This window comes from Aedes aegypti, chromosome 3 (genome assembly GCF_002204515.2).
Source record: "Aedes aegypti strain LVP_AGWG chromosome 3, AaegL5.0 Primary Assembly, whole genome shotgun sequence".
NCBI lineage: Eukaryota > Metazoa > Arthropoda > Insecta > Diptera > Culicidae > Aedes > Aedes aegypti.
Window position 1 is genome coordinate 401,618,293 of NC_035109.1, and position 27,806 is coordinate 401,646,098.

General features: G+C 40.0%; 1 protein-coding gene across 5 annotated transcripts in view; it reads left to right on the plus strand.

Moving 5' to 3' along the window:
* Positions 1 to 27,806, plus strand: part of LOC5564138 (trichohyalin) — an 88,102-nt gene that overhangs the window by 39,650 nt on the left and 20,646 nt on the right. For 2 of the 5 annotated variants that reach the window (XM_021855367.1, XM_021855369.1), the window contains 3 exons: positions 4,611 to 6,978; positions 17,552 to 17,703; positions 20,884 to 21,431. In XM_021855367.1, coding sequence (XP_021711059.1) covers positions 4,874 to 6,978; positions 17,552 to 17,703; positions 20,884 to 21,431 — 2,805 coding nt within the window. In that variant the 5' untranslated portion in view covers positions 4,611 to 4,873. Of the gene's footprint in view, positions 1 to 4,610; positions 6,979 to 17,551; positions 17,704 to 20,883; positions 21,432 to 27,806 lie in introns of those variants that run through there. The other 3 variants (XM_021855368.1, XR_002502723.1, XM_021855370.1) reach the window with 3 other exon arrangements.

Sequence of the window (27,806 nt, forward strand, 5' to 3'; positions counted from 1 at the left end):
CGAAAGATTATGGTGTGGACTACTACATAATATTTGCGTAATGTTCGACGAAAAATGTAAAGGTAACTTAGTTAACAACAAAAGAGTTTTCTAGAAAGCCTCTCATTGTTAGAAAGGTCCTTTTGAAAAGTTTTGCGTGATTTTGATTCGGATTCCGAAAGAAATTCCAAAGGAAACGCCGAAGAAAATTTTGAAGAACTGAAGAAGGAAATTCCGAAAGTAATTCCAAAGAAATCCAAAATAACTTCCTGAAGCAACTTACTGAAAGAAATTCATGAAGAAATTCCAAAGGAAATTCTGAAGTAAATGAGATATGAAGTTCCGAAGAATACAAAGGAATTTTAAAGGATACTCCTAAGAAAATTCCGAAAAAAACAATTCGAAGGAAATTCCAAAGTAAAATCCGAGAAAATTTAACGGAAATTCTGATGAAAATTACGTAAAACAGTCCAAAGGAAAATTCCGTAAATATTCCAATCAAAACTTCTAAATAAAATTCCGAAATCTCCATAGGAAATTCCAAAGGTTATTCCAAAGGAAATTCCGAGGAAACTCTATAACAAATTTGGAAGTACACATCAAACGAAATTCCGAAAAAAATTTCAAAGAGAATTTTGAAGGAATTCCAAAGGAAATTCTGAAGAAAATTTGATAAGTAGCCTCAAAGAAAACTGGAAAGGAAATTTAAAGGATACTCCTAAGGAAATTTCGACGGAAATTCCAAAGTTAATACCGAAGGAAACTAAAAAAAAAATCCAACGGAATTTCCGAAGCAAATTTCAGAGGAAATTATGATGAAAATTGCGTAGAAAATTCCAAAGGAAATTCCGAAAAAAAATTCAAAGGAAATTCCGTGGAAAATTCCAAAGGACATTCCAAAAACTCCATAGGAAATTCTATGAAAAAATTCAAAGAAAATTCCGAATGAAATTCAAAAAGAAAATTTCGAAGAAAAACTCACAGCTCCAAAAGAAATTCCAAAGGAAACTTCGATGGAAACTTTCAAAATATAAGGGAAATCCCGAAAAAAAATTAAAAAAAAACTGAATAAAATTCTAAAAGAAATTCTGAAGCACATTCCAAAGGACATTCCGACGACAATTCTGAAAAATACCCAAAGCATATTCAAAAGGGAATTTCTAAGGAAATTCCAAAGAAAATTCCAAAGCAAATCCTGAAGCAAATTTCAATGAAAAAAGGAAGTTAAAAGGAAATTTCGTAGAAAATTTCTAAGGAATTTTCTATGGAATATCCAAAGCAAATTTGTAAGGAAATTCTCAAGAAAACTCTGTAGAAATTCCAAAGAAAATTGTAAAGGAAATTTCTAAGAATATTCCGCACTAAATTACAAAGGTCCAAAAGAAATCCCAAATGAAATTCCGAAGAAAGCTCCAAGGAAAATTTCGAAGGAAATTCCAAAGTTAATTTTAATGCTTCGAAACAAATTCCAAATAATATTTCGAATACAATTCTGAAGGAAGCTCCAAAAATAATTACACAGGAAATTCCGAAACAACCTCTAGAAGAAATTCGGAAGGAAATTCCAAAGCAAATTTCGAAGGAAACTCAAAAAGAAACTCCGAAGTAAATTTCGAAGAAAATTCTAATGAAAAGTTCAGAATGAAATTCCGAAGGACACTTCATTTCGAAGGAAATACCACAGAAAATTCAAAAGGGCACTTCTAAAGATACCTAAGAAAATTCCACAGGATATTCCGAAGCAAATTCAGGATAAATTTCCAATTTTGATGAAAATTCCGTAGAAAATTTCAAAGGAAAATTCGTAGAAAAGTCCAATAAAAATTTTTAAAAGGAATTTCGAAGGAAATTCCGATTAAAATTCCAAAGGAAACTCCAAAGAAAGTTCCGTTGAAAACTCCAACGAAAAAATCCATATGAAATTCCGACGAAATTTCCATAAGGAACTTTGTTACATCTTTGTAGAATAAACGAGAACTGATTGTTAAAACTGGAATTGCCTACGTTGTCACAACCGAATCGCGTGCACTATAGCAAGCAGAAGGCAACGTACTTTTGGTTTGGGAATGAAGGAGCCCAAGGCTGAGAATCTCTTTTGAAAATATAAACTAAACACTTTTGTTGCCCTTCATCGTCGCCCATCAAGCTATTGTCATAATTTGAATACGTCAAAAATTATTTCATTCCTTTTTTATCTATATTTTGATTATGGCAGTTAGAGTTGTGCTTCACTGAATTCACTGATTATTGTTATTGGAACGTTTTATTTTAACTATTCAAAAGAAAACCTTAATGAAAATATCTTAACGAAGAGTTGCATGCCAATGAAGAATCATGATTCAAAACTATACAAACAAAGTTGATTTGTTAGATCTGTTGAGAATATTTTTTTTTTAATTTACAAATTAAATGATCACCCTTATGCAAAACTGAGGACAATAGCCCCAATAAAATATCACTTATTATATGTTAACAGTGGCCTACGATGACATAGGAGATGTTTAATTACTCTTGTATTTATTATTCCATTCAAAATCTCATTTTTTTTAAAGGACCACCGTAATGGAATATAAGTGAGCCTTCCCAATGAAATATCACGAATCTAATGAAGGAAATGGCCTACGATGATGAAAGAGGTGATAAAATACTATTATTTTTAATATCCCATTCAAATTATGATTTTTCGACAGAAAGGCCCACCGTAATGGAAAATAAGTAAACCACCCTAATAAAATTACACATATTAAATGTAGAAAATGGCTTACGATAATGTGAGAGATGTTCCAATACTATTGTCTTCAATATTCAATTAAAATTTTATTTTTTATTTTTTAACAAAAAGAACCACCCTAATGGAAAGTAAATGAACCACCCTAATGAAATATCACATATAATATGTATTCAGTGGCCAACAATGATATAGGATATGTTTCAATACTATTGCCTTGAATTTCTCAGCAATTGAATTCAAATCGTTCATTTCAAATTCAATTCACTCCCCCAACTCAAAAATTTACTAAGTCCCAAAAGGTCGATTGTTTCAAAAAAAAAAATTTCCAAATAACACCAGATCTCGACGTTTCATGCATTTCTAAGACATCTGGATTAAAAAAAGATCGATTTCGGAAATTTCATGTAACCCCCCCCCCCCCCCCCCCCCTTTGGAGATTTTTCATGGGTCAAAAAAGAAAAACTTTGACCGCTTTGGGGGGACTTTTTTCGAGGAGATAAAACTTTTGAGCACTACAATTTTTTGAAATTCGATGGCAAATTTTTTCCCATACATTCCATTGGCACCCTAATACACATGCAAAAATGGACAATCGGCAAAGAAAGCTCTCAGTTAATAACTGTGGAAGTGCTCATAAGAACACTAATCTGAAAAGCAGGCTTTAACCCAGTTGGGACGTAACGCCAGAAAGAAGAAGAATCCTGGGCTTTTTATATACACAAACACGTCCGAACACTTTAGAAACATACCAATGGGAGAATTTTCCAAATCCGATAGCCCGTTCTTCAGTCATTTCGTGACATACAAACACCACTCCATTTTTATTTATATAGATGATCTTTTAAAATGCTTTTAATAATCTAGTAGTATAGAATCCTTCTCTCTCTTATGAGTATTGGAGAGTATTTATAGATATTGCTTATATGGCTGCCTGATCATGATGAAGAAAGGTACCAAAAAAGTTTTTATGATTATTTCAAAAATGCTCGCTAATTGTTATTTTTATATGAACATATTGCAATTAAATTCACAGTATTATTCTATTATAGCAATATACACAAGTCAAGGGAACGAAGGTCCATAGGTTGAACCAATATAGTCTTGTAGGTTGGGCACCCTTCTTTTCTTTATCCAATGTTATGTTTTCACACTGGGACAGAGCCTGCTTCTCAGCTTTGTGTTCTTATGAGCACTTCCACAGTTATTAACTGAGAGCTTACTATGACAATGACCATTTTTGCATGCGTATATCGTGTGGCAGGTACGATGATACTCTATGCCCTGGGAAGTCGAGAAAATTTCCAGCCTAGCCAAAGATTTCCAATACATACAAAAACCAATAACTAATTACTGAGGCGTCAGATTTGAAAACGGTCTTGGGAAAAGTTGTAGATGATAAATGTATCTAACAGTAAGAGCGTTGCTCAAACCCCCAAGAGCACGTGGACGCAAATTATGACCGATAAGCCTTGAATTGAGCACTTTGACTTTTGGATTGACTTTTTTTTTTTCTGGGACACCCTAGTGTTCATGCGATTTGACAGCAAGCATCACTAGGCACACTTGGCGCTAGGCGTCGTTCATTGTTAAGTAACTTATTGACAAATCGTCATGGTGTGGTGATGCTATCTATAGATTCTTCTTTGAACGGTCCTCTACGGGCAAGGCAATTACTCAATTCCAACCAGCCATCTTGCATGCTATTCATTTAGATTTTGTTACCGCATGATGGATGCGCATGGTCATTCACAAAACGGACAATCCATTTGCAACGTTTTTCTTGCGGTACAAAGTGTGCGTATCAATATGTCAAAACCATACGTTGTACATCAATCTTGTATCATATTCGTTGCTATAGTGCTACAGCGCACCGGAAACGATTGCTTTGTTTGTTTTCTAGTCAACCCGAACGGACAGCAGGCACGTTGCAACATAAAAAATGCTCTTCATCAGCACAGGTTTGAGAAAGTTTTCGGATGGCGACTAAAAGACTGGCTTGAAGTGACAAATCTGCCCTCGAGAATAATCTAGCAACAGTTGGCTGGTGGAGTTTGATCGGTGTGGGTCGATATGACAAACATCTAGACAAGGAAGCCGCGAAAAGTTTGAGGACGGAAACTCGAAAACGATCAATTTTCGCAAGTGCCAAAACAAGTAATTAAAATGTTTAGCTTTTTCAAACGCTCAAAGAGTCAAAAATCAAAACAAAAACACGATGCAAGTGCAGCGAAGGTTGCAGTGCCGAACGCGTGTTTCTCTAATACTAACAACGCAGCAACACCGATGCGACTACTCGATCAAAACGATGGTGTTCGAGATCGTGTTGATGCTAAGGTAAGACCCACTACCGGCAATGGCGGAAGTGGTGGAGAGGGCGAAAGTGTTAAAAATAAGCAGCATCCACCGCCAACGGCTACTCGCTTCAGTCCGAATGATATAATCCGCGAGAACGGTCGTTCGTTAGATTTTGAGGACGGCACGGGCAGCGTGATCGAGTTCGCAGACGCCACCGAATCTGACGACGGGAACGCGATCAATGAGTGCGAGGATCGAGAGGATCCCAAATTGCTGCCACTTCAAGTACGGGGGGAGACTAACGATTCGAAATCAGCTAGTTGTAATCAAAACGCGAACCTGCTCGAAAGCATCATGGCGAAAGGTAAAAACAAACGACGCTACCAGCAGCAGCAAAATGGCAAGAATTTGCAGCAACAACAAGGTCACAAACAGACGGGTCAGCATCAACAATCCAACAAAGATAACCACCTGCTGCACAAACAAGCAATCAGCGAAAAATCACACAAAGTAAGCACAGAGAAAGTGAGCGACACGATTGACGTGTCTAAGGTGACGACGCAGCAGGCTGAAATTGTGTCTCAAGTAGAGCAAATTAATGGCGAAGTTAATCATAGTGAGCATAATTCCAACCAGGAGCAAAAAGTGAAAATCGTTAGCAAAGATACTGAGACTGAGCAACGACCGTGTCTCACGGCCGGTGACGTCAATGGAAACAACGTCGAAGTTCACGAGGATAAAAATAGCATCGTGGTGCGCTCGGATACCGAAAGCCCATCGGACGGTGATCATCCCGATGAAGATGTGAGTGTAACAACCGAGGACCTTACTGTCACTACATCCGTGACATCACCATTTCCGTTAACACAGACAACGAACAGCGATCTCACTGAGATCGCTAGCAAAGCCGGCCTAAATGAATTATTAAAGAGCATCAATATCGACTCAGTATCTTCTCGGTGTCCTGCGGCGGAACTTCATCAATCCACCACTATTCACGAGATTAAAGATGGTTTGCGCGACACGATTGGCGGTAGTGAAATTGTAACTAGCAAAGACTTAACATCAGTCAAGGAAATGGGCCAAACGCCAAGCAAAACCAGTGAATCCGCAGGCACTAACAGACGATCGCTCACGCCCAATCGTCAATCGCCCTGTCCAGCATCAGAAACTCGGCAACAACCGTTGCTATCAGTACAAGTGAAACAAGATGCTTCTCGGGACGATATTAGCGACGATCGAGATGTCTTCTACGAAGCGACGGAATCCTTATCCCCCGTACCTAACTCCACCCCCGTGGATAACAGTGTCCCGGCCGTACCGCCGTTCTCCGCGATCAAACCAGCAGGCCAGGAAAAGTCTGCACTTCCCAAGGCTATCATTTCCGCTCATCAAAGTGAGCCGCGAATCAGCCCGAAGAAACGAGTAGTGTTCAGTGATCAGCTCATAATAGATGGGAACCCCTCCCAGGAATCCGATTTACGCAACGACAGTGTTAGCAGTGCAAGTACCGAGTCAATCCCGAATGCGTTAAATTTAGAACCACCACGTTATGAGCATGTCGTGAAAAATAATGATGAACAAATGCATGCCGAATCCTTACCGCCCGGTTCATTTGTGTTTAACCAAAGTGCAAACGAAGTAGTCAGTGCCGATAATAACGTCGAGCAAAGTGCATTTAATAGTGATAAGAGTGGCATTTCTATCAGTGTTCCAATGATCATTGTCAAACCGAAACTAATCGAATTCCGTTACGATCGCAGTGATCCAAGTGCTCCGCAAAATGGTCATAGCGAAGAAGAAAAAGAAAAATCACAGCCTACTGTGATCAATGGTGATAAGGAGTTGATTGAAAATGGCACCACCTTGATCGTGGATGAGATCATCAGCCTTCCGGATGTGGTGCAGCCAACGAACATCGACAAGGCAACCAAACAGCCCTTCAGCACAGTTGATAAAATCAACAGTGAAATGTAATTATACCGCTCTTTGTCTAACTCTAGCTTGAAGATACCACTAACCAATGTTGTTTGTCCGTTGACCCATTTCGTCTTCCCACATTATTATAAACATTTCAATCTCCCACGTACTTGAAGGAAAAGCCTTATGTGATGGCGTCAAGCTCATGAACCCGTCATATTCTATTCTATTGAAACGGAAACAGCACTCAATCACACTCCACTTGTGCAACGAACAGCGCGAGGGTGTGCGTAGGTTGAAGGCGATAATGGAAACGCATGGTGTTTTGTGAATGGTTCATTGAAGTCGAACCACAGACCAGACAAATAAATCCGTTAGCTGCGATTATAAACTGTGAGAAATGAGATTTGGCGTTAGTGTGGTTGATGAAATCCCATACTCATCATCATTACGTAAAACAACCGGTGGGACGTTCGTTTGTAGAATAATTCAGGTGTGCTCTCTGAAGCGGTTGAATGAAATTCAGGCAGTTTTAAACCATTTATTCTTGGCGTTTCAAGCTTACTAAGACAGAGTCTGATTCATAGCTTAGTTTCCTATGAGCACTTCCACAGTTTTTGACTGAGTGCTTTCTTCATCAGTTTTCCACTCCTGCATTTGTATATTTAGCGGCAAGCATGAAGATAGTCTAAGCCCAAAAAAATCAAGAAAATTACCAACACTAAAAGATCCTCGAATGTCGAGAACTCACCACTCTTTGAATGGATTTGCTGATTAGATGGCCGTTTAAGAGGACTCCTAAGGGTGTTAGTACCAATAGTTGTAGATACAGTAGAATGAAACGAATATTCCCGATTAAAATAAAAGGCGCTATTTTAGATCGTCTCCTGTTTAGTCCAGTTGTTGCATGACAGCTTTTATATTATACCAGTTGTCCCGGTAAATACATCTTTTGCAGTAGGTTGTTTGTTTATGCTCTGAAAAACTACCGTGCTAAGTGACAGTTTTAATTTATGTTCCAATACTTGCGATATTGTTCGTCTTCTTATGGGATTCTTCAATATTGGAGCACTTTTTACAACTATGTTACAAACGATAAAACCTTAAGCACTTTCTGATACATGTTATCAATTTTAAATGAATTTTAACAATATTTTTAGGGTTGTACAAGCCAATATATCGATAAAAACGCCGGTTATGTAGCTACAGTCAACTCTCCCTGACTCGACATCGAAGGGACCATCGAGTTACGGAGGTATCGAATTATAGCACAAAACAGTGCAAATTCGACCCAAGGGACCATGGAGGTAGCCATGGAAACCAAATTTTACTATGGTTCTCTAAATCGATATCGAGATACGAAATATCGAGTAAGGGAGAGTTAACTGTAATTAAAAGAAAACATAAACGGCACTACCGCAACTATAGGAACTCTCAATACTATTGGACCCTATTTTGTTAAAAATTTCTAACACCATTCCCGAACGGTTACTACTGAAGTATTGGCCAAACTACTGGAACACGTATACCAATAGTGGCTCAATCAATTTCACCCTTTTTATATTTTTTCCTTGCAGAAGAGATTGAAATCTTACAATTGAAAGCAAAAGAAAATTTAGGCAGCATCCATTCATTACTTACTTTTACTTTTGCTGGCTCTACGTCCTTCAAGACATGACCTGCGCGACAATGTTACGCCAACTAACTCGGTCCATGGCTGCTAACCTCCAATTCCTCGATCGCCCCACACTTCCAAGATCCTGCTCCACTTGGTCAAACCACCTAGCTCGTTGCGCTCCCCTTCGTCTTGTACCGGCCGGATTTGAGTTGAACACCATTTTTGCGGGATTGTTGTCCGGCATTCTCACAACGTGTCCCGCCCATCGTACCCTTCCAGCTTTGGCGACTTTCGTGATACTGGATTCACCGTAGAGTTGCGCAAGCTCGTGGTTCATTCTTCTCCTCCATACGCCGTTCTCACATACTCCGCTGAAGATCGTCCTAAGCACACGTCGTTCAAAAACTCCTAGCGCTTGCAGGTCCTCTTCTAGCATTGTCCACGTCTCATGCCCGTAGAGGACTACCGGTCTTATTAGCATCTTGTACATGGCACACTTAGAACGGAAGTGAAGTTTACCAGACCGAAAGGTTTTGTGGAGTCCATAGTAAGCACGACTTCCGGCAATGATACGTCTTCGAATTTCTCTGTTGTTATCCGACGTTATCAATGATCCGAGGTAGACAAATTCGTCCACCACCTCGAACTCATCCCCGGCGATCGTTACGCGTCTGCCTATGCGAGGTCTATCGCGCTCGGTTCCTCCAGCCAGCAGATATTTCGTCTTCGACGTATTTACCTTCAATCCAATCCGATCTGCTTCACGTTTCAGCTTGGTATACTGTTCAGCAACCACCTGAAACGTTCTTCCGACAATGTCCACGTCGTCAGCGAAACAAATGAACTGGCTGGATTTATAATAGATCGTGTCCCGCATGTTGAAGCCCGCCCGTTTCATAACACCTTCTAGCGCAATATTGAACAGGAGGCAGGAAACACCATCGCCTTGTCGAAGTCCTTTGCGTGTTTCAAACGGGTCCGATAATGCACCCGATATCTTCACACAGCACTGTATACTATCCATCGTTGCTTTGATCAGTCTAGTCAGTTTCCCGGGAAAACCATTATCGTCCATAATCTTCCATAGCTCTTCGCGGTCGATGGTATCATAGGCCGCTTTAAAATCGATGAATAGGTGGTGCGTGGGGACTTGATATTCGCAACACTTTTGGAGGATCTGCCGCAACATAAAGATTTGGTCTGTCGTCGATCGCCCGTCCACAAAACCGGCTTGATAACTTCCCACAAATCTGCTTGCCAGTGGCGATAGACGGCGGAAGATGATCTGGGAAAGCACTTTATAGGCTGCATTAAGAATGGTGATCGCTCGATAGTTCTCACATTCTAACTTGTCACCCTTTTTGTATATTGGGTTTATTATTCCCTCCTTCCACTCCTCCGGTAGCTGTTCTGTATCCCAGATCCTGGCTATCAATCGGTGCAGACAAGTGGCCAACCTGTCCGGGCCCATTTTAATAAGTTCCGCTCCAATACCATCCTTTCCAGCTGCTTTGTTGTTCTTGAGCTGTTTGATAGCATCCTTAACTTCACCTATTGTGGAAGTTGGCACGTCTCCCTCATCCGCCGTACTGATGAAGCCATTCCTCCTGCTGTCTTGATCTTCCTCCTCTGCGCCGTTTAGGTGTTCATCGTAGTGCTGCTTCCACCTTTCAATCACCTCACGTTCGTCCATCAAGATACCTCCATCCTTATCCCGGCCATTTCGGCTCGCGGCACAAAGCCTTTGCGGGATGCATTTAGTTTCTTGTAGAACTTTCGTGTTTCTTGAGAACGATACAGCTGCTCCATCTCTTCGCACTCCAACTCTTCCAGGCGGCGCTTTTTATCCCGGAATATTTCCATCCATTCATTACGTAACGCTAAAATTGAAAATTTTTGACTCCCTACCCCCTCCGTAACGCTTTTTGTATGAAAAATATCAAATTTTTGTATGAGCTGTAACGCTTGAGCCTACTCCTCCTACCCCTAGAGAGTTACGTAATTTGTGGAAGGCGCCATATATGAGTCGACTGTCTACAATGGCATGGCCAACTTTGAAGCGGATCTCTCGATTATGCGATCGATGCGCTGCCTCAAGTCAGTCCCATCTGTAAAAAGTAGGCATTGAGAAAATGGGCTGTGAAGTTTTCAAACTCGTTTTCCATACGAATAACAAAAAAATCCAGAAGATTTAAACATGTTCGGAACCTGATGCAATATGGGAATTTTCGTATGTACTTTCTGTATGTAAGCACAAGTAGTGATACTTTTTTAAATCAATATTACTTAAGATGACTGAGTTATATCACATTGAAAATGTAATCTGCAAAATCAACATGACGAACTGCTTAGCCTTAAAAGTTTAGATTTTATGCTATAAATAAGTATCACCAATGTACAACTTCTAACGTTTGTAGATACTCAGGCCTATATATCATGGAGTCCTTGGAAATACAAAAACATCCACACAATACAACACTTCGATTGCTAATATGGATAGTAAGAGGCCTTTGCAATATTGAAGAACTTCTATTGATGATTGGTTACGCTTGTATATCCTAATGCCTATATTCGATAGGGATCTTAGAAGACCAAGAACATCCGCACATATTAGTACAATACACCGTTTACCCACAGGAATGGTTAGGAGCCTTTGGAGTATTTGAAAATTATCTTCTAATCACTTATTACGACCGTAGATCCCAAGTCCTATATTCAATGGAGTTCTTGGAGGACCAAAAATATCCGTATAAATTAATAAAATACAGGTCGGACTCAATTATCCGGAATTTTAGACTCGATAATCTGGAATTTGGTTTTTGATGTTCTTGTTTTTCAATTTTTATGCATAAATCTGATTGCAATATACAATATGAATGGTTTTGCAGTTTTGAACGTTTTTAAGAAAAGGGGGGTTTGAAAAAGTGGTTTTTTGTGTATGCTGGTCAAACATTTTTTTTTCTTGTAAAGACCCCTACTGTTCCTAGAAATAATTTCTGGCTACGCCACCGCATCATATAACTAAAACAACAAAAAAAGATGATATTTAAGTTCTTTTATCGAATATTTCATTTTTTTCTTTGTGATTCGATTATTCGGAGAATTCGATTATCCGGAGTGAAAAAAAATCGATACTCCGGATAACGAGTCCGACCTGTATTCCTATGACTTAAGGTGATTATAGAAGGAAGCCATACCTCAAATTTTCAAGAGCACAAGACTTGAGAACCATACAGCGTTCCGCGTTGAAAATTTATCCCATTGGTCCCCACCAGCAAGCAAGTAATTTGATTGATTTTCAACGCGAACTGTTGTCAGATTCTCCAGTCTTGTGCACTTGAAAATTCGAAGTTTGGCTTCCTTTTATAATCACCTTAAATGAATGGTTAAGAGACTGTGCCTTATTAAAAAACTACCTATAGACCATTGATCACGTTTGTAGATTCAAAGGCCTATATTCAATGAAGTCTTTGGAGGATCTAGGATAGCGGTACAAATTATAACAATACTCATCTTCTGCTACATATAGATAAGGGCCTGTACCATATCAAACAAGCATGTATTGATAATTGGTTACGCTTGTAGATCCTAAGACCTATATTCGATATAGATCTTTTAGGACCTAGGAGATCCACACAAATTATTACAATATACCGTTTATTCACATGGATGGTTAAGGGCCTGTGGAGTATTTGAAAACTAACCTCTATTCTCTTATTTCGGTCGTAAATCTCAAGACCAATATTCAATGGAGTCCTTGGAGGACCTAGGATATCCGCACTACACCGTTTACTGATATGGATGGTCAGGGGCCTGTGGAGTATTTGAAAACTAACCTCTATTCTTGCCTCTATTCTCTTATTTCGGTCGTAGATCTCAAGGCCTATATTCAATGGAGTCCTTGTAGGACCTAGGACATCCGCACAAATTATTACAATATACCGTTTACTCACATGGATGGTTACGGGCCTGTGCCATATCAATAAAACATCAAAGGATCGCTAAATATGCCAGTACATTGCTGGTATATATTCCAGGAAGTTTTTGGAAGAACCAGGACATCTGTTATACTCACTTGGTTACCAAAACTTGGATCTGACAATACAAACGCTTCTTAAAAATATAACAATCTTCTAGGGTCCAGTATTGTGAGACATTCTTCTACATAGAAATGGTAAATTGATCTCCGTTAACTCATGTGCCCAATATGCCCAAACTCCAAAGAGTACTTGGAAGACCTTAACTTGCACACATTCTAGCCTAATTAAGAACCCAATGTATTAATGATATATTAATGATACGTGGTGCTCACGGTGCTCCCCTGACCGTTATTATCAGAAAAAAATCTCCATCAAATCTGTGCTCACCAGTCGATTTCTATAGCCAAGCTGCATGTCTGGGCAAAATTGAAAAAAAATCGTAGGGCCTGTTTTGGAGTTAGGCCCTTTTGAATGTGTAAGTCCACTAATTCTAAAGAAATCCGAGATATTCAAACGAGTTTTCATTGGCCGTGATTATCAGGATAGATATAATATTAAAATTTGAATCAAAGTTGGATTATATAGTTATTTGTAAATTCTGGGGGGAGTTTTGTAAGAGAAGATAGACGAAATTTGGAGTTACGTCCTTTTGGAAGCGTAACCATTGAAAACACTTATTTCCAATAGATTAATTAGGTACTCTTATACCTTTGAGCATGTTCAAATGTTTTCAATGGCACATTGCACTTATATGCCGCCAAAATATTTCACAATCAACTGATTTTCCATAGGCTCAAGTGTTTTAAGGCATTACGGAGCTAATTTCATCATGTAACCAAATTAGTTCTTGTAGCACAATATTCTGGATAGCTTGGTGAACCCATGTACTCACGATTCAGTTTATTTTACATGCAATAATTGTTACCTGTTGTACATCGAAGCGAAGTATACGTCAAGAAATACTTTACGAGTTAAATTTTCGGTTATGGATAGCAGTGTATGGAATAAAATTAACAACGTAGAAAGCAGCGATACAAAATGGAAGAAAACAATGCAAAGTTTAGAGCATCCGTTATTATTTCGTTTAATGGAGTTCAAAATTGTAGCATTTACAGAGCTTAAATGTTGGTCTTTGTCGATTTGGAAAACTTCGTGAGGCTCCCAAAGTATGCTTTTTTCGTTTGTGATGAGTCATAGCAGCTCTTTACTTCACAAGCACAGTCTGCGATCGAAAATAAATAAAAGTGTACATGGAAATCTTAAGATTGTGTAGGATTGAAACCGTATTCTGGTATGTAGTCCAGCAGGTTATCAACAGGGCCACAAAACAATTTACGATTTTCCGGTAATCATAACTGGAATTTGCGTAAAATCCATGAACAACTCTGTTATAACCATATTTTATATATCTTTTCAAAATTATACCCCTTGACTTTGAATTCCATTACCCCGAATACCCGAAGACCATCTTCGCAAGTTCCAGTTTCTAGAATGGCATTACTTCGAATTCCATTATCACGGGACAATGTCATACAAGGTAATTATATATCCGGGACAATTGCATTCAGTATAATAGTGCGTTCAGGGTGATGACACTCGGGTTAAGGTTTAATTCGGAGTTAAGGTATAGAATCTTCTCAAGAGAGTTTGATTTTCAAGGGAGCTAAAGCTCTGAAAGTGTTATGATTTTAAATTCAATAAAACCAAATAATAACGAATGTTTTTTACTTTTCTTAAGCATATTTCATGTGCTGAGGCTTTGTCTCATACCATGAGAATGGACTGTTTGATTTATACAATTCTTTCACTATGCATACAGAGCTCTTACGTGTTTGTGAAATCGAAAAGACCGAGAAACCCAATGGTAAAATTGTAGATTTTTGAAAAATATAAGTGTAGTAATGTATGCTACAACTGATCACAAAACTATTGACAGTGGTCTAGAGTTCCATCGTTCTATAGTTTGGCCAATTGTGTATTACTCAGCAATTGAAGTTTATGTTCTGGTGCAGTACAAAATTAGCCGCAATAGCCGGTAGCTTCTGCTTCTTCTTATTGGCATTACGTTCCAACTGGGACAGAGCCTGCTTCTCTTAGTGTTCAATGAGCACTTCCACAATTATTAACTGAGAGCTTTCTTTGCCAGAGTTGCCATTGTTGCATCGTATATCGTGTGGCAGGTACGAACATACTCTATGCCCAGGGAAGTCAAGGATATTTTCATTACGAAAAGATCCTGGACCGACCGGGAATTGAACCCAATCACCTTCAGCATGGCTTTACTTTGTAGTCGCGGACTCTAACCACTCGGTCAGGGAAGGCCCAAGATAGCTAGTTGGGCCATAACAATATTTTATGAATAATAATGACACGAAAATTGCTCCGTAATGCCTTACAGCGCTTGAGCCTTTGAAAAAATAATCAATTGTGAAATACTTTGGCGACATATAAGTGCAATGTTGCATTGAAAACATTTGAACATGCTTAACAGAATGCCTTCCTAAAAGAATACCTAATTAATCTATTGGAAATTAGTGTTTTCAATGGTTACACTTCCAAAAGGACGTAACTCCAAATTTCGTCTATTCTCTCATTCAAAACTACTCTCAGTAGTTACAAATAACTATATAAACCAACTTTGATTCAAATTTTAATGTTATATCTATTCTGATAATCACGGCCAATAAAAGCTCGTTTAAATTTCTCAGATTATCTTAGAATTAGTGGACTTACACATTCAAAAGGGCGTTACTTCAAAACGAGCCCTACGATTTTTTTTAAATTTTGCCCAGACATGCAGCTTGGCTATAGAAATCGACTGGTGAGCACCGATTTGATGGAGATTTTTTTCTGATAATAACGGTCAGGGGAGCACCGTGAGCACATTTTTTTCTAAATAATATAAATTAATTTCATACAAGTAGACTCCAAACGGCAAAACCTCGTTTTACGAACTGAGCTTCCTCGTTTTACGCACTGATTCAATTTACGCACCAACTCAATTTACGCATCCCCGATCTACTTCGTAAATTGAGGTTACAGTGTATCAATGTAATTTATCCTTCTTTAAGAACAAACTGTTCTTTGAAATTCAGCTTCGAAATTCATTACAAATACATGCTAACTGTAGTTCACTATTGTTTTCAATTTCGGTCAAACGGCACTCGGCTAAATGGCATTCAGCCAAATAAACCTTTCGGCCAAATGGCGTTAGTAGAATACCTATAAGTAGATGAAAAAAACGAATTTAGTACTATACCATTTAATTCCACTAGAGTTTGTATTCTTTGACAGATACGCGTATTTCGACCTTGTCGTTGAGGTTCAATCATAGCTTTAACGGTCTTCTTCTTCTTTTCGGCATTACGTCCGCACTGGAAGAGAGCCTGCTTCTCAGCTTAGTGTTCTTATTATCACTTCCACAGTTATTAACTGAGAGTTGTCTTTGCCAAAGTTGCCATTTTCGCCTTCGTATATCGTGTGGCAGGTACGATGATACTCTATGCCCAGGGAAGTCAAGGAAATTACGGAAAGATCCTGGACTGACCGGGAATTGAATTCAGATACCTTCAGCATGGCTTTGCTTTGTAGCCACGGACTCTAACCACTCGGCTAATGATGGCACTTTCAATATAAATAAAAATAATTCATTTCAGATTTACTTTTGTCAAGTGATATTCTGATCATTTATCGTACCGTACCGGCAATGACAAATATTTCAGATTTTTATTGTATGTACTTTATGGCCTTGCACAAATAACGTACATGAAAGTTGCTCAGATATAACGCGATTTGTGGAAAACGTATAAGAAGAGCTTCTAGAAACGTAACACCATAAGCAAACAGGTAGCGAAAAAAACTGCTAAAAATTCAAAATTTGCTCTCGATAAGTTCAAGAATAAAATGTGTAAAAATCAGATTTTATCTACGCTAGTCTTGAAATGGCAGTATGATTAGTTATGCCCATACTTTCTAGGATACCCTATAGTGACGAACCATCCATAGTTTGTTTGAAAATTACATAAACGTAACGTTGTCACGATGAAAATCTCTTATCATAAGCATTAAACGAGCTCACCAGTTGAAAATCCAGCTTTGACTGAATATAAATATGATTTCGTACTCGCACAACGTGAATCGAACATAATTGATGGGGCCTTCCGAAGCACTCCATCTGATCAAGAGCGGTACGCTAATAATAATTTCGAAAGAGACCTCCTTCTTTTTTCATACGACGCATCTAAGAATCCTCCTTCTCTGACTGTGGTTTGCTTCGCTGGGCTGCTGCAGCGCGAATCTCAATACTTTTCCGAACTTTGAAGTTTCCTACGCACAGGTTAGATTACTGGGGTCGGTAAAATTCAACTGGGTTTTTGTACAACCGAAAAAGCCAGTGAAATGAAAATTGTCGCCCGCGTAATTGAATGGACACTATCCACACGTTATGTTTTTTTATCATTTAATAATGTTATAATAAAGTCCTTTACCGAATTTTGAAGGGAAATCTCTGTTTTTAGATTTTTTAAAATTTATCAAAGTTTACTGACTTTTCCGGTAGTCCAATTTTTTTACCGTCTTAATTGAGTGTGTATGTGTTCCAAGGAAATTAGGAGACATATAACATGAAGAGATAATAATGATTTATCGAAAAATTGGCTTTTAGCGAACTGTTTAGCTTGCTAGTTCGCGTTTGGTTCACCAATTTAAGTTAACCAAAACGCTTCTCCTTTAGTTCAATCATATTCTAGTAAACAGTGACAAAAAATATCTGAGTTCCAACAATATGTGCCAATGGTGGCCTGGTTTCTGTGAGAATTACTCATGTTCTATATTTCAGAATATGATTTGTGGATTCCTTTGAAGAGTAATTAATATTAAAGATTTTGTACGATATAGTATTTTAATCGACTCTACTATTAATCTTATAAATAACAGTAATAAATAACTCTTCCGTGTTTTTATTCAAAATTGATCAAATGCTTTGCCTCAGACTGAATCTAATAATCCAATTGTTTCCCCAATTTCCAGGAAGGAGCTAGTGAATCAGGAATCCCGCTACAGCGTCAAGCTTGAGGATGCTGAGAAGCGGGCCAGCGAGGCCCAGACTAAGGTGTACGAGCTGAAGCAACGGTTGGATGAGGTGGAAAGAGAAGTTTCCTTGAAAGAATGCAACGTAGACCGTAAGTATCGGATTGGCCAAACTACCAGTATTCTTCAAAAAATGACTCAACACAGAGCCAGATCACCTGACGATGGTATTATTATTGTGTGGTGTAGGCGTTTCACCTGAAACGCTGTCTTTCTTGTCAAAGTTTGCAGTCGCGAAAAGTCTGTGGTCCGTTAAGCCAACAGAATCACACGCACCAATAAAGAACACGCGCGCAGCTGCCCCAAATGACGCAAAATGTCGCCAGTGTAAATTTTCACTGAGGAAATTTTAGCACTTTCCTTGTCTGTTCGTTTCCACCAGAAGATAAACAGTTTATAGGTACATCGCAGTTTAATGTCGAGTAAATTTCGCACAATGAGCCGCGGAAAACAGAAATAAAGCGAAATTGCGGTGGGAAAACCATGTGCGACGCTCGTAGATCCACTAATGTCAGTACAATAACCAGTCCAAAGGTTTAAAAGTGATTGATTTACCTTTATTTCGCATTTTGCGCCACGCAAAAATACGCCCATCATCATCATCATCACAGCGGCCGTTGAGTTTGCATGGTGCACCAGCGTATTTTTAATGGTATTGCCGCCTACTGAGTGTTTTGTCACGACCGGTAGTGCGGTAGGGCGATTTTTTTAATTACGACTTTTGCTATTTTAAGCATAAGATCGAAGTAGTTGGCGTCTTACGTAGGTGATGCGCTTACAATAGGAATCACAAACTGTGCAATCGAAGACAGGTTCATTGATGTTTTTAAAATTGATAGAATGTGATACTAAAAAACTAGTAGTTTAAAATTATAGCACAAATGTTGTGTTCATGTTGTTTGTCATTCTCAAACCTATTGACAAAGTGTTTTCAAAAAAAAAATCAACGATCGATTATGGGTTGGGGTAAGAAGCTTTTTCAAACAAAACACTATTTTGATTCATTGTTTTCAGCCCAGGGCTAATTCATCTCGGGACGAACGGCATTACTTCCCCTCCGAGTCGTTCATGAAATTTTGTCATGAACCAATAAAAGCGAAATACTTTTTATAGTAGACTATTTCCAATAAAATTGCCGTTTTGAACCGGTCTAGTGAGTTAAGTTACTGTTAAACAGACGTCAGTTTTTACGTTGTAGTGCGACGCGAGCGTCAATCGGGAAAAAGGATCACGTAAAGACCGGTCAGCGATCTATTCAAACGGAAGATTATTTTTATCAACAATAACAACACTACAGTATTCTTTTCCGTTTATACTGTAGGTTGAAGTAATTTTGGACACGATTCAGCATTATGTTATGTTTATTTATTAAAAAATAAAGTTATAAAAATATATAATATAAATTTAATGGAAATCCTGAAATTTAAGGCTGAGTTGCAAGTTATACATATTTATAATTTGTGTTCTTAAAGTTGTGGTATCCGTTATTTTCTTATGGGATCATCCATTATAGGAACACTATACCGCAAATATTGGTACAAGTGGAAAAATTTTGGCGGTATCTAATAAATTTTAACGATGTTTGCAACTATTTCGTGTATCAACAAGCCATCGACTGTCAGTGTTGGTTCTACGGCTAATCAAATTAAATCATTATACATCCGATTTTGTTTTCGCACGGATTTTTTTTTAAACGGCCGTGCAAAAAAAAATTCCCATACATTTTTTTTTCGTAAAAACCTTATTTTTACATGAAACGTCTAGAAATGGTGTTACTTTTGTACACGGTTTTTAAAATTTTGAACTGAAAACGTTTATTGCACGGTATGCATCCCCCGTGCAAAAACAGTTTCGGGTGTAAATGGCATTACCGCAATTATAAGCAGACCTACAAATAATAGATCACTTACCCTAGATAAGAAAAAGCATTATGTACTGCCGTTCTGCGCATATGAGCCCCACTCTATGATTTTTTGTATATCTTTGGGACAATTATGCGTTTAAGGGCAGTATAGCTTTCCAATAATCGCCTACTTAGCCTTAAAGCATTTCCAGCTTATTTCTTCGTCTTTTTTGTATGTCCTTCAGCAATACTAGGTATTGAAATATGCAAATACCCATACAAATGTTCATACTTTTCTGGTACATTTCTGGCATGCCATATTCAATTAGCATATCCGCATAGATGACAAATTTTGCTTCTATTGGTCATCAGAAACATAAACATGAACTAAGTTCACGTTTTGCAGTTGCTATTTGAGTTGAAAGGTTATATAAAGACTGTTTTTTTAATGTCACCAGAGACGAATAGAAACATGTAATAGTCGGGTTAAGCTTGGGTACCACTTCTAGTACTGCATTTGGTCACTTGGTACTGCAGAAGGTACCCAACTTTGACAGATTGCAATACACTTTTCACGGCATTCCATGTTTTACTCTATTACCTTAAGTGCCATAAAATTGTCGGCAGCAGCAACGAACAAGGAGGTCTTTATTTCGTCTTCAATGTCACTGCATCAACTTAATATCATTCCACAACATTTTCAAACAAAGTTTGCTGATTTATATATGCGTTGTGAACCGTATACAGTCAACTCTCCATAACTCGATATTAAAGAAACAATTGGGCTAGTAAAGTATCCCGTTATAAGAACACAAAACCAGTGCAAATGCGATCCAAGGAACCACCAAGGTAGCCATGAAAACCAACTTTTACCAGGGTTCTCTTATCTCAACTTGATTAATTTATAACTTCAAAATCAGGATATTCAAGCACAAAAGTGTGTTACACTAAGACAAATTTTGCACTTTGGAACAAGCTTAAAAAACTGTAATTTTTTATGACTCAAAACCAAAATGAGAAATACTAAATATTAGAAAATCAAGCATATGTATAATAGCACACACAAGATCGGTACAATGAGGTGATAGGTCACGGACTTCTCGTAACCACCAATAAGGAAGACCAGTTTTGCGCACAACAAAGAGCCGTTATTCTTATTCAGTGCCAAAAGAGGGTGATTTGTAGATCCACTGTTCTACACATCTCGAGCTTGTCAAGTTGTGTATACTTTCACTTTTCAAACAATCTATTCGTCCATATTGGGAGGCAATGCCAACAAACGTAGTAGGCTTGGTTCGATGACACCGAGTTGCAAAAATAGGCAGCGTATAAAAAAAATGGGGAATCATCCTTCTAATGAAACAGGTATTAAAATTTCAAACTTGAATACTAATTTAGATTTCACGCTTTATTCTCAACTTTCGAACAGGCCTCAAAGCGGAACTAGATGCAGCGTGCAAGGAATGTGAGACTATCCGTGCGCGGATGCACTCGCAGAGCTCCGAACTGGACGCACTAAGACTGAAATTCTCCGAACGGGAGGATGAGCTAAATCTTAAGTACCAAAATTTAGAAATAGAATACATAGAGTTAACCGAGAAGCTGAAAGATGTGCGTCAGTTGGCCCACGATTTGAACATGCAGCTCATCAACGCCCAATCGGAAGCGGAGCGGGTCCAGAAGGAGAAGAATCAGCTCCTGGAGGAACGTGCCGAGGAGCAGAAACTGGTCAAGGAAGCGCTCGAGTCGGCCTTGAAAGAGCGAGCGCAGATCGAGGCCAAGTGGAAGAATGATTTCGAGCAGCTGCGGACGGTGCACTCCGACCGGGAGGAGCAATTCATGGAGGACTGCGAGTGGAAGATACGGTCGATGCAGAAGAACTGCAAGGAGAAGATGGAGAAGATCGAAAGCGAACACAAGATGGCCATGGACAAGATGGCGCAGTTGGAGCAAGAGTCGAGCAAACATATAGAGGAGGTGAGTTGTTTGGGGATGAGCTTGACGACTATATCTCCATCTTATGTTCAGAACTTGGAAGTATCAGACGTGATACCGGGTACCCCCCTTGGTTTGACCACATTTAATCTGAACACTTTTTAATCTGCACCCCGCTAATTTGCACATCGTTCAGATTAAAAATGGTTCAAACGTCATTTAGCTCATGGAACGGAGTGAAGTGAGCTGGAACGCTGTGGAATGGAACGCAGAATCAAAACAAAACATTGAAAGAGGTAACCAGAAACACGTTTCCAGGGTGACTTGATGTTCAAATTAAAAATGAACCCCGATGGTTTGCATGAGGTACCGTTCAAATTAACGGGGGTGCACGGTAGTTGATCCTTGTTACTTTGCACACGCCATTTAATGTTTATATGGAAATTACTATTGGACTAGTCAATCTCTATAAAATCCCATAGGACATATGGGACTGTTATTCGAATATGGGCAGAATATACTCATGGAAAAGTTCATCAACCCTTCTCAAGAGAAATACTCCCAGACACAACTTTGCCGAAGACCATATTTGAGATGACCATCTAAGCCTGGCTTACTTTGATCTATTCCTCCCGACGGTAGCTACACTGTTGCCTGCCTAGCAGTGGACCAATGCACGAGTTCACTAATTTGACGTTTGAGCGGTGCCTAATTCACTAGTTGCCATGGTCACGTAAATAACACGTCAAACAGTGAACTCGTGCATTGGTCCGTTGTTGAAGCATGCTGTATGCAAACCTACTTTATAATGATGAATAGCAATTTATCCTGACGTCCTACCAAAATGTCATCAAGTGCCTACTCCGTCAAATATGTAGCTGAGAATATTTGAATTGTTGAGGGTATGTTCACTTTTTACAGAATAGGTCGTTTAACGCTTAGTTAGAGTGCTGAAGACAAATGGTTGGCCTTTTCCATAGTAATTTATATTTAAACTTTAAATGGCATTGCACAGCCGAATTTCTTTCAAATCACTTCAAACTTAGGGAGGACAATATTTGCCATAACTAACATCGTGTGATCATAGGAGAGTCAAAACTTAAACATTTGCAGCAGATTAATGAACACTGACTAATGGAGAACACATGCTTTCATAAGCAGTTTGAATGTTACATCGTAGTAACCTGAGGTTTGTCCAAAGCTGCACCTCCATGAGTGGATGTTCTATGAATCGATATCGACTCATGGAATCATACTAAAAACAAAATTTCATGGTTACTATTGTAAACCTATCGTACCCAAAGACTTTTCGAATCTACCGAAAAACGCACCGATTCTTAGCACTAGTCTTTATTCCATGAATGTACAATTAGGACTAATCTTTATTACATCTTCGGTCAATTATTTCTGCCGTCACTCACTTATATTATAGAGTTCATTTTGAGTTCAGAACATGTATTGGTTTATAGCAAACTACCACTTAGGGATCAAATTCACTTTATGTATGATATCTAGCTTACAATCTGACACCACTGCGTAGATGATGCCCCATCAATCACCGATGTCATCGAGGTGTTCGTCGCCGTCTAGATTTCCCATCACACACCAACGTTTCATACGGTCGGCTGCGTACACCGTATCCAACGCTGCCGTCTTTCGTTGCGCTCCCGGAACATCACGGATTCGGTAACGATCATGCCCAAGAACCTCAGCTACGATGTATGGGCCCTTGAACTTCGGTTCGAGCTTTCGGATACCTCCAATCACCACAGCATCCTTCTCTACTAACACCATGTCACCTTCGCAATATTTACTGGCTTCTCTCCTTCTGGCATCATAATATCTCTACTGCGATTGTTGCTTCTCGCGTATATTTTCCTCGGCGGGCTTCTGCAGCTCATCCATGTTGTCGATCCGGTTGTCCGTCTCATCGTGAATCACCAACACTATTTCGTTGCGAATTATATCTCTCGGCTTGAACGTAAACACCAAATCACTGGGTGAGACCCTTGTTGTAGCGTTCAGGGTGTTGTTGATCGCCCACTGTATAGAGGGTAGGCAATTGTCCCATTTTCGATCCTCGTCGAGCGTTGAGCGGATCGCTGTAAGCAATGCACGATTCACCCGCTCTACTTGTCCATTTGCTCTCGGAGAACCAACAGCCACAAACACGTGATTGATATGATGCTCTCCGCAGAATTTTCGAAATACTCCTGCCGTAAATGCTGTGCCGCGATCGGTGATCACTCTCTGCGGAGTACCGAAGATCGCCGTCAGGTCAACTAAAGTTTTCACTACCAGCTCAGATTTAGTTGAACGTACCGCTTTCAGGAACGTGAACTTGGTGTAGCCGTCTACCAACACTAACACGTGCACGTTGCCATTAGCTGATTTGGGAAACGGCCCAATGTGGTCGAGATGAATCGTTTGGAACGGCACTGCTATCTTCGGTATTGGGTACAGCTTCCCTTCCGTCTGTCCACCCTTCGCCTTATTGTAAGCACACTTTGGGCATGCTTTGATAAACTCCTTCACGTAGTGGCGCATTCGTTTGAACCAAAACTTCTTCTTCATATTTTCAAGCACTTTTTCTTCAGCCATATGCCCCATGTCGTCGTGATATGCCTTCAGTATGCGCCAACGTACTCGCTCGGGTACCACCCACTTCTGTTCATCGCCGATCTTTCGCATCAATCGATTTTGAACTAACTCATAATCATGTCGCACCTGCCGATCGTAGTTGTCCTGAATCGGTTGTACTAGCGACTCCATTATCGCCAGTAGTTTTGGATCCTGTCGCTGCATTGTCACCAGGAAGTCATCTTCGTCAATTTCTAGTTGCATCACATGAAACATCACTGGCTCTACTTCAACAGCTTCGCCAAAGGGGTTGCGACGCAAACGTTTGAGTCACTGCACTGCAATCGGTCACCACTTTAAACGGTCGTCCCAGTAAATACTGTCGAAAACGTTCAACACTTGAGACTACTGCCAGTACTTCCAGCTCGTAGCTGAAGTATTTTGCTTCTTGTTCACTGGTTTTTCGGCTAAAATAGCCCACTGGTCTCCATCCTTCCGCCGTAAGGGACAGTAGAATACCGCCCAATCCGATGGCAGACGCATCAGTGTGCAGCTCCATTTCACTCGCTGGATCATACAAGGCCAATACGGGCTTTGAGACTAATGCCCGTTTCAAATCTTCGAAAGCCTTCACTTGTTCTTCTCGCCACTTGAATTCCACCTCTTCTTTTAGCAATTCCACCAAAGAACTCGCTCGAAAGCTGTAACCCTTCACGAATCTCCGGAAATACCCGGTCAGTCCCAAGAATTGCTGTACTTCCTGCTTGGATTTTGGCTCTGGCAACTTTTCAACGGCTTCTATTTTCCGATCTCCGGGCTTCACTCCCTTTTTTGACACTTCGAACCCAAGAAAATCCACTGAACGTTTGGAAAACTGGCTCTTCTTTAGATTTACTGTAAATCCGTGCACTCGCAGAGCATTCAGTAGTCTTTTGAACTTCTCGAACACTTCTTCTTCCGTTTTGCCACTCAGGATCACATCATCAATATAGACCACCACATTATCGTCCTTTAATTCCGCCACCATCTGATTCATTGCTCGTTGAAAAACAGCACAGCCATTCACGAGCCCAAACGGGATTCTCACAAACTGGTAATGACTATCCATCGTTGAAAACGCCGTCAATTTTCTGCTGTTTACAGCTACCGGTATTTGGTAGTAGCCACTGAACAAGTCCACGGTAATGAAGATCTCTCCGCCCACCAATTTACTCAGGCAATACTCGATAGTCGGCATGGGAAACCTATCTTTTACCGTCTTTTGATTTAGCGAACGGTAGTCAACTACCATCCTAAATTCACCCTCTTTCTTTGGCACCATCGAGGCCCGACTACTATATGCCGATGATGTTGGCTCTATAATGCCAGCTTCTAATAGTTCTTTCACGATCATGTTCAACTCCGCTTCTCTCGAGAATTCCATTCTATACGGCTTCTCATACACTGGCTTTTGGTCTTGTAGCACTATTTCTAGTTCTACACACTTAGCTTTTCCAAGCTCACGGTAGTTCTTCGAAAAGCAGTCACGATTGTCCGTCACGCATTCTAACAAATCTTCTTTGCTCATATCCGATCCGTCCATATTCAAATCTTCAACCGATATGGGTTCGTACGCCTCGATCGAACATACATCTCGCACTGATCTCTCGGACTGCAGATCTCCAGCATCCTGCTCGCAGCACTCGCCTTTCGCCAACCACACTTTTCCGTTTTTCTTAGTCAGCAGCACGGTGTCTCTCTTCAATACATCTTTACCCACTATCACTGGCAAATCCTGGGCAAAATTCGGCACTACCACAAATTCCACATTTTCTTCTATGTCGTCCACTTTCAATATGGCAACAACCTTCTCCGTCACTCGGATTCGACGACCGCCAAAACCTTTCAGTATTAGGTCAACTGGTTGTCGGTTTCCGAACTTTTGCGAAAAGGAGCTTTTCATCGTAGTAACTCGGCTTCCACTATCGATCAACGCCATCATCTGCTTATCATCGATTGACACTATCTTCTCGAACCCGTCATCGACGGCAATCACTTTAACTGCACGAGACGGCTCACCATTCCGGCCAACGGTACAATTTTTCGCTAGATGCCAATCTGATCCACAACGGAAACATTTCCGGGATTTCTGATTCTCACTACACTGATCGGCAATGTGTCCGGACTTAGAACAACGATAGAACGTTTTTTCACCTTTTGTTGCTCTCCCCCCTTCACTAGTGCCTGACCGCATACCCCCCAGACCATCTAACCACTTCAATTGTTCAAGCAGCTCAGGGAGACTACGAGGCATCGAGATCGTCACTCCTTTTGCCCGGTGCGCATCTTCCACTCCAGCAATAACGTATTTGATGATGGTTTTATCGTCAAATTTGCCTTTCCTGCCCAAAGCCACTTGATCGTAGAAGTAGGTCTCGATCGTTTCACCAGGCTTCTTCTTTCTTCGCATTAGCTGCTCATGAATGGAAACTGGATCGTTGGCTTCCGGGAACGCTTCTAGAAGTTTCACTTTAAACACAGCCCACGTTCTCACAGTCGTTTGAACCCCATTCCACTAAAGCCTCGCCGCTCCTTGCAGGTGCATTCTCGCGCAGTAAAACCTGGTGAGATCAGGCCATCCATACGCATCAGCCGTTGCATCAACGTTCTCCAACCAGCTTTCAGCCGACTCACAAGTGGGTATGTCCGGATTGAAATCGCTGACTAGCGTTTCTAGTTCAAAGCGGCCTGGCCTACACACATCCGGGACCATGCTCGCTGTCTGCGATGCACTAGCTGCGGGCTCGATCTTTGGGCCCTCTGCAAGCTTCGCTTTTAGCTCCTCCAACCTAGCCATCAACTCCAGATTTTTCGCGCGCAACTCGTCCATTGTTACTCAGACCCGGCTTTTCTTTGTCCAGCCACACAATAGCGGATATCACAAAGCCACAATTTCCAATTGTCTTTTGCACGTGGCTCTATCACCGGCGAAGGATTTTGATCCTTGGCCTACAACACGATTACCGAAAACTCGCGATTCGCTCTCCAGACTCCGTGAGTTTACTTCGCACACGGTTATCCTGTCTACAGAAATGTAAACCTATCGTACCCAAAGACTTTTCGAATCTACCGAAAAACGCACCGATTCTTAGAACTAGTCTTTAGTCCATGAAGGTACAATTAGGACTAATCTTTATTACATCTTCGGTCAATTATTTTTGCCGTCACTCACTTATATTATAGAGTTCATTTTGAGTTCAGAACATGTATTGGTTTATAGCAAACTACCACTTAGGGATCAAATTCACTTTATGTATGATATCTAGCTTACACTATGATGGTCCCCTAATAGTAGTTTACGCAATAAGTTGCAGAATGATGATTTTTACAGTACGAGTCGTACATTTATCCAAAGAGACTTGCCGAGTTGGATAACTACGATGAGTGCAGTAAAAATCGTTATTCTGCAACGAGTTTTAAAGGAACCGTAGAACTTTATCAGCTTGAATTAAATAATAATTCTTAAATATGTCCTTCTGATATGACAATTTCCATAACTTTCTTTCTATACATCCTCATTCTTGCTTACGGCGAATCCAGCTTTCGATCGAATCCTGTTCGCTTGAATCCATGGCCTACTTGATTTTGCTGGCTTAACGGGAATGCAAAACGGTTTTCGATCGAAAGAGCATCCTATGGCAAACAAGAAGTACAGTCGACTCTCCATATCTCGATATCGAAGGGACCATCGAGATAGGGAGAGATCGAGACAGAACAAATTCCTAATACAGGTCGGACTCGATTATACGGGATTCGATGATCCGGAATTTTGGATTCGATTATTCGGAATTTGATTTT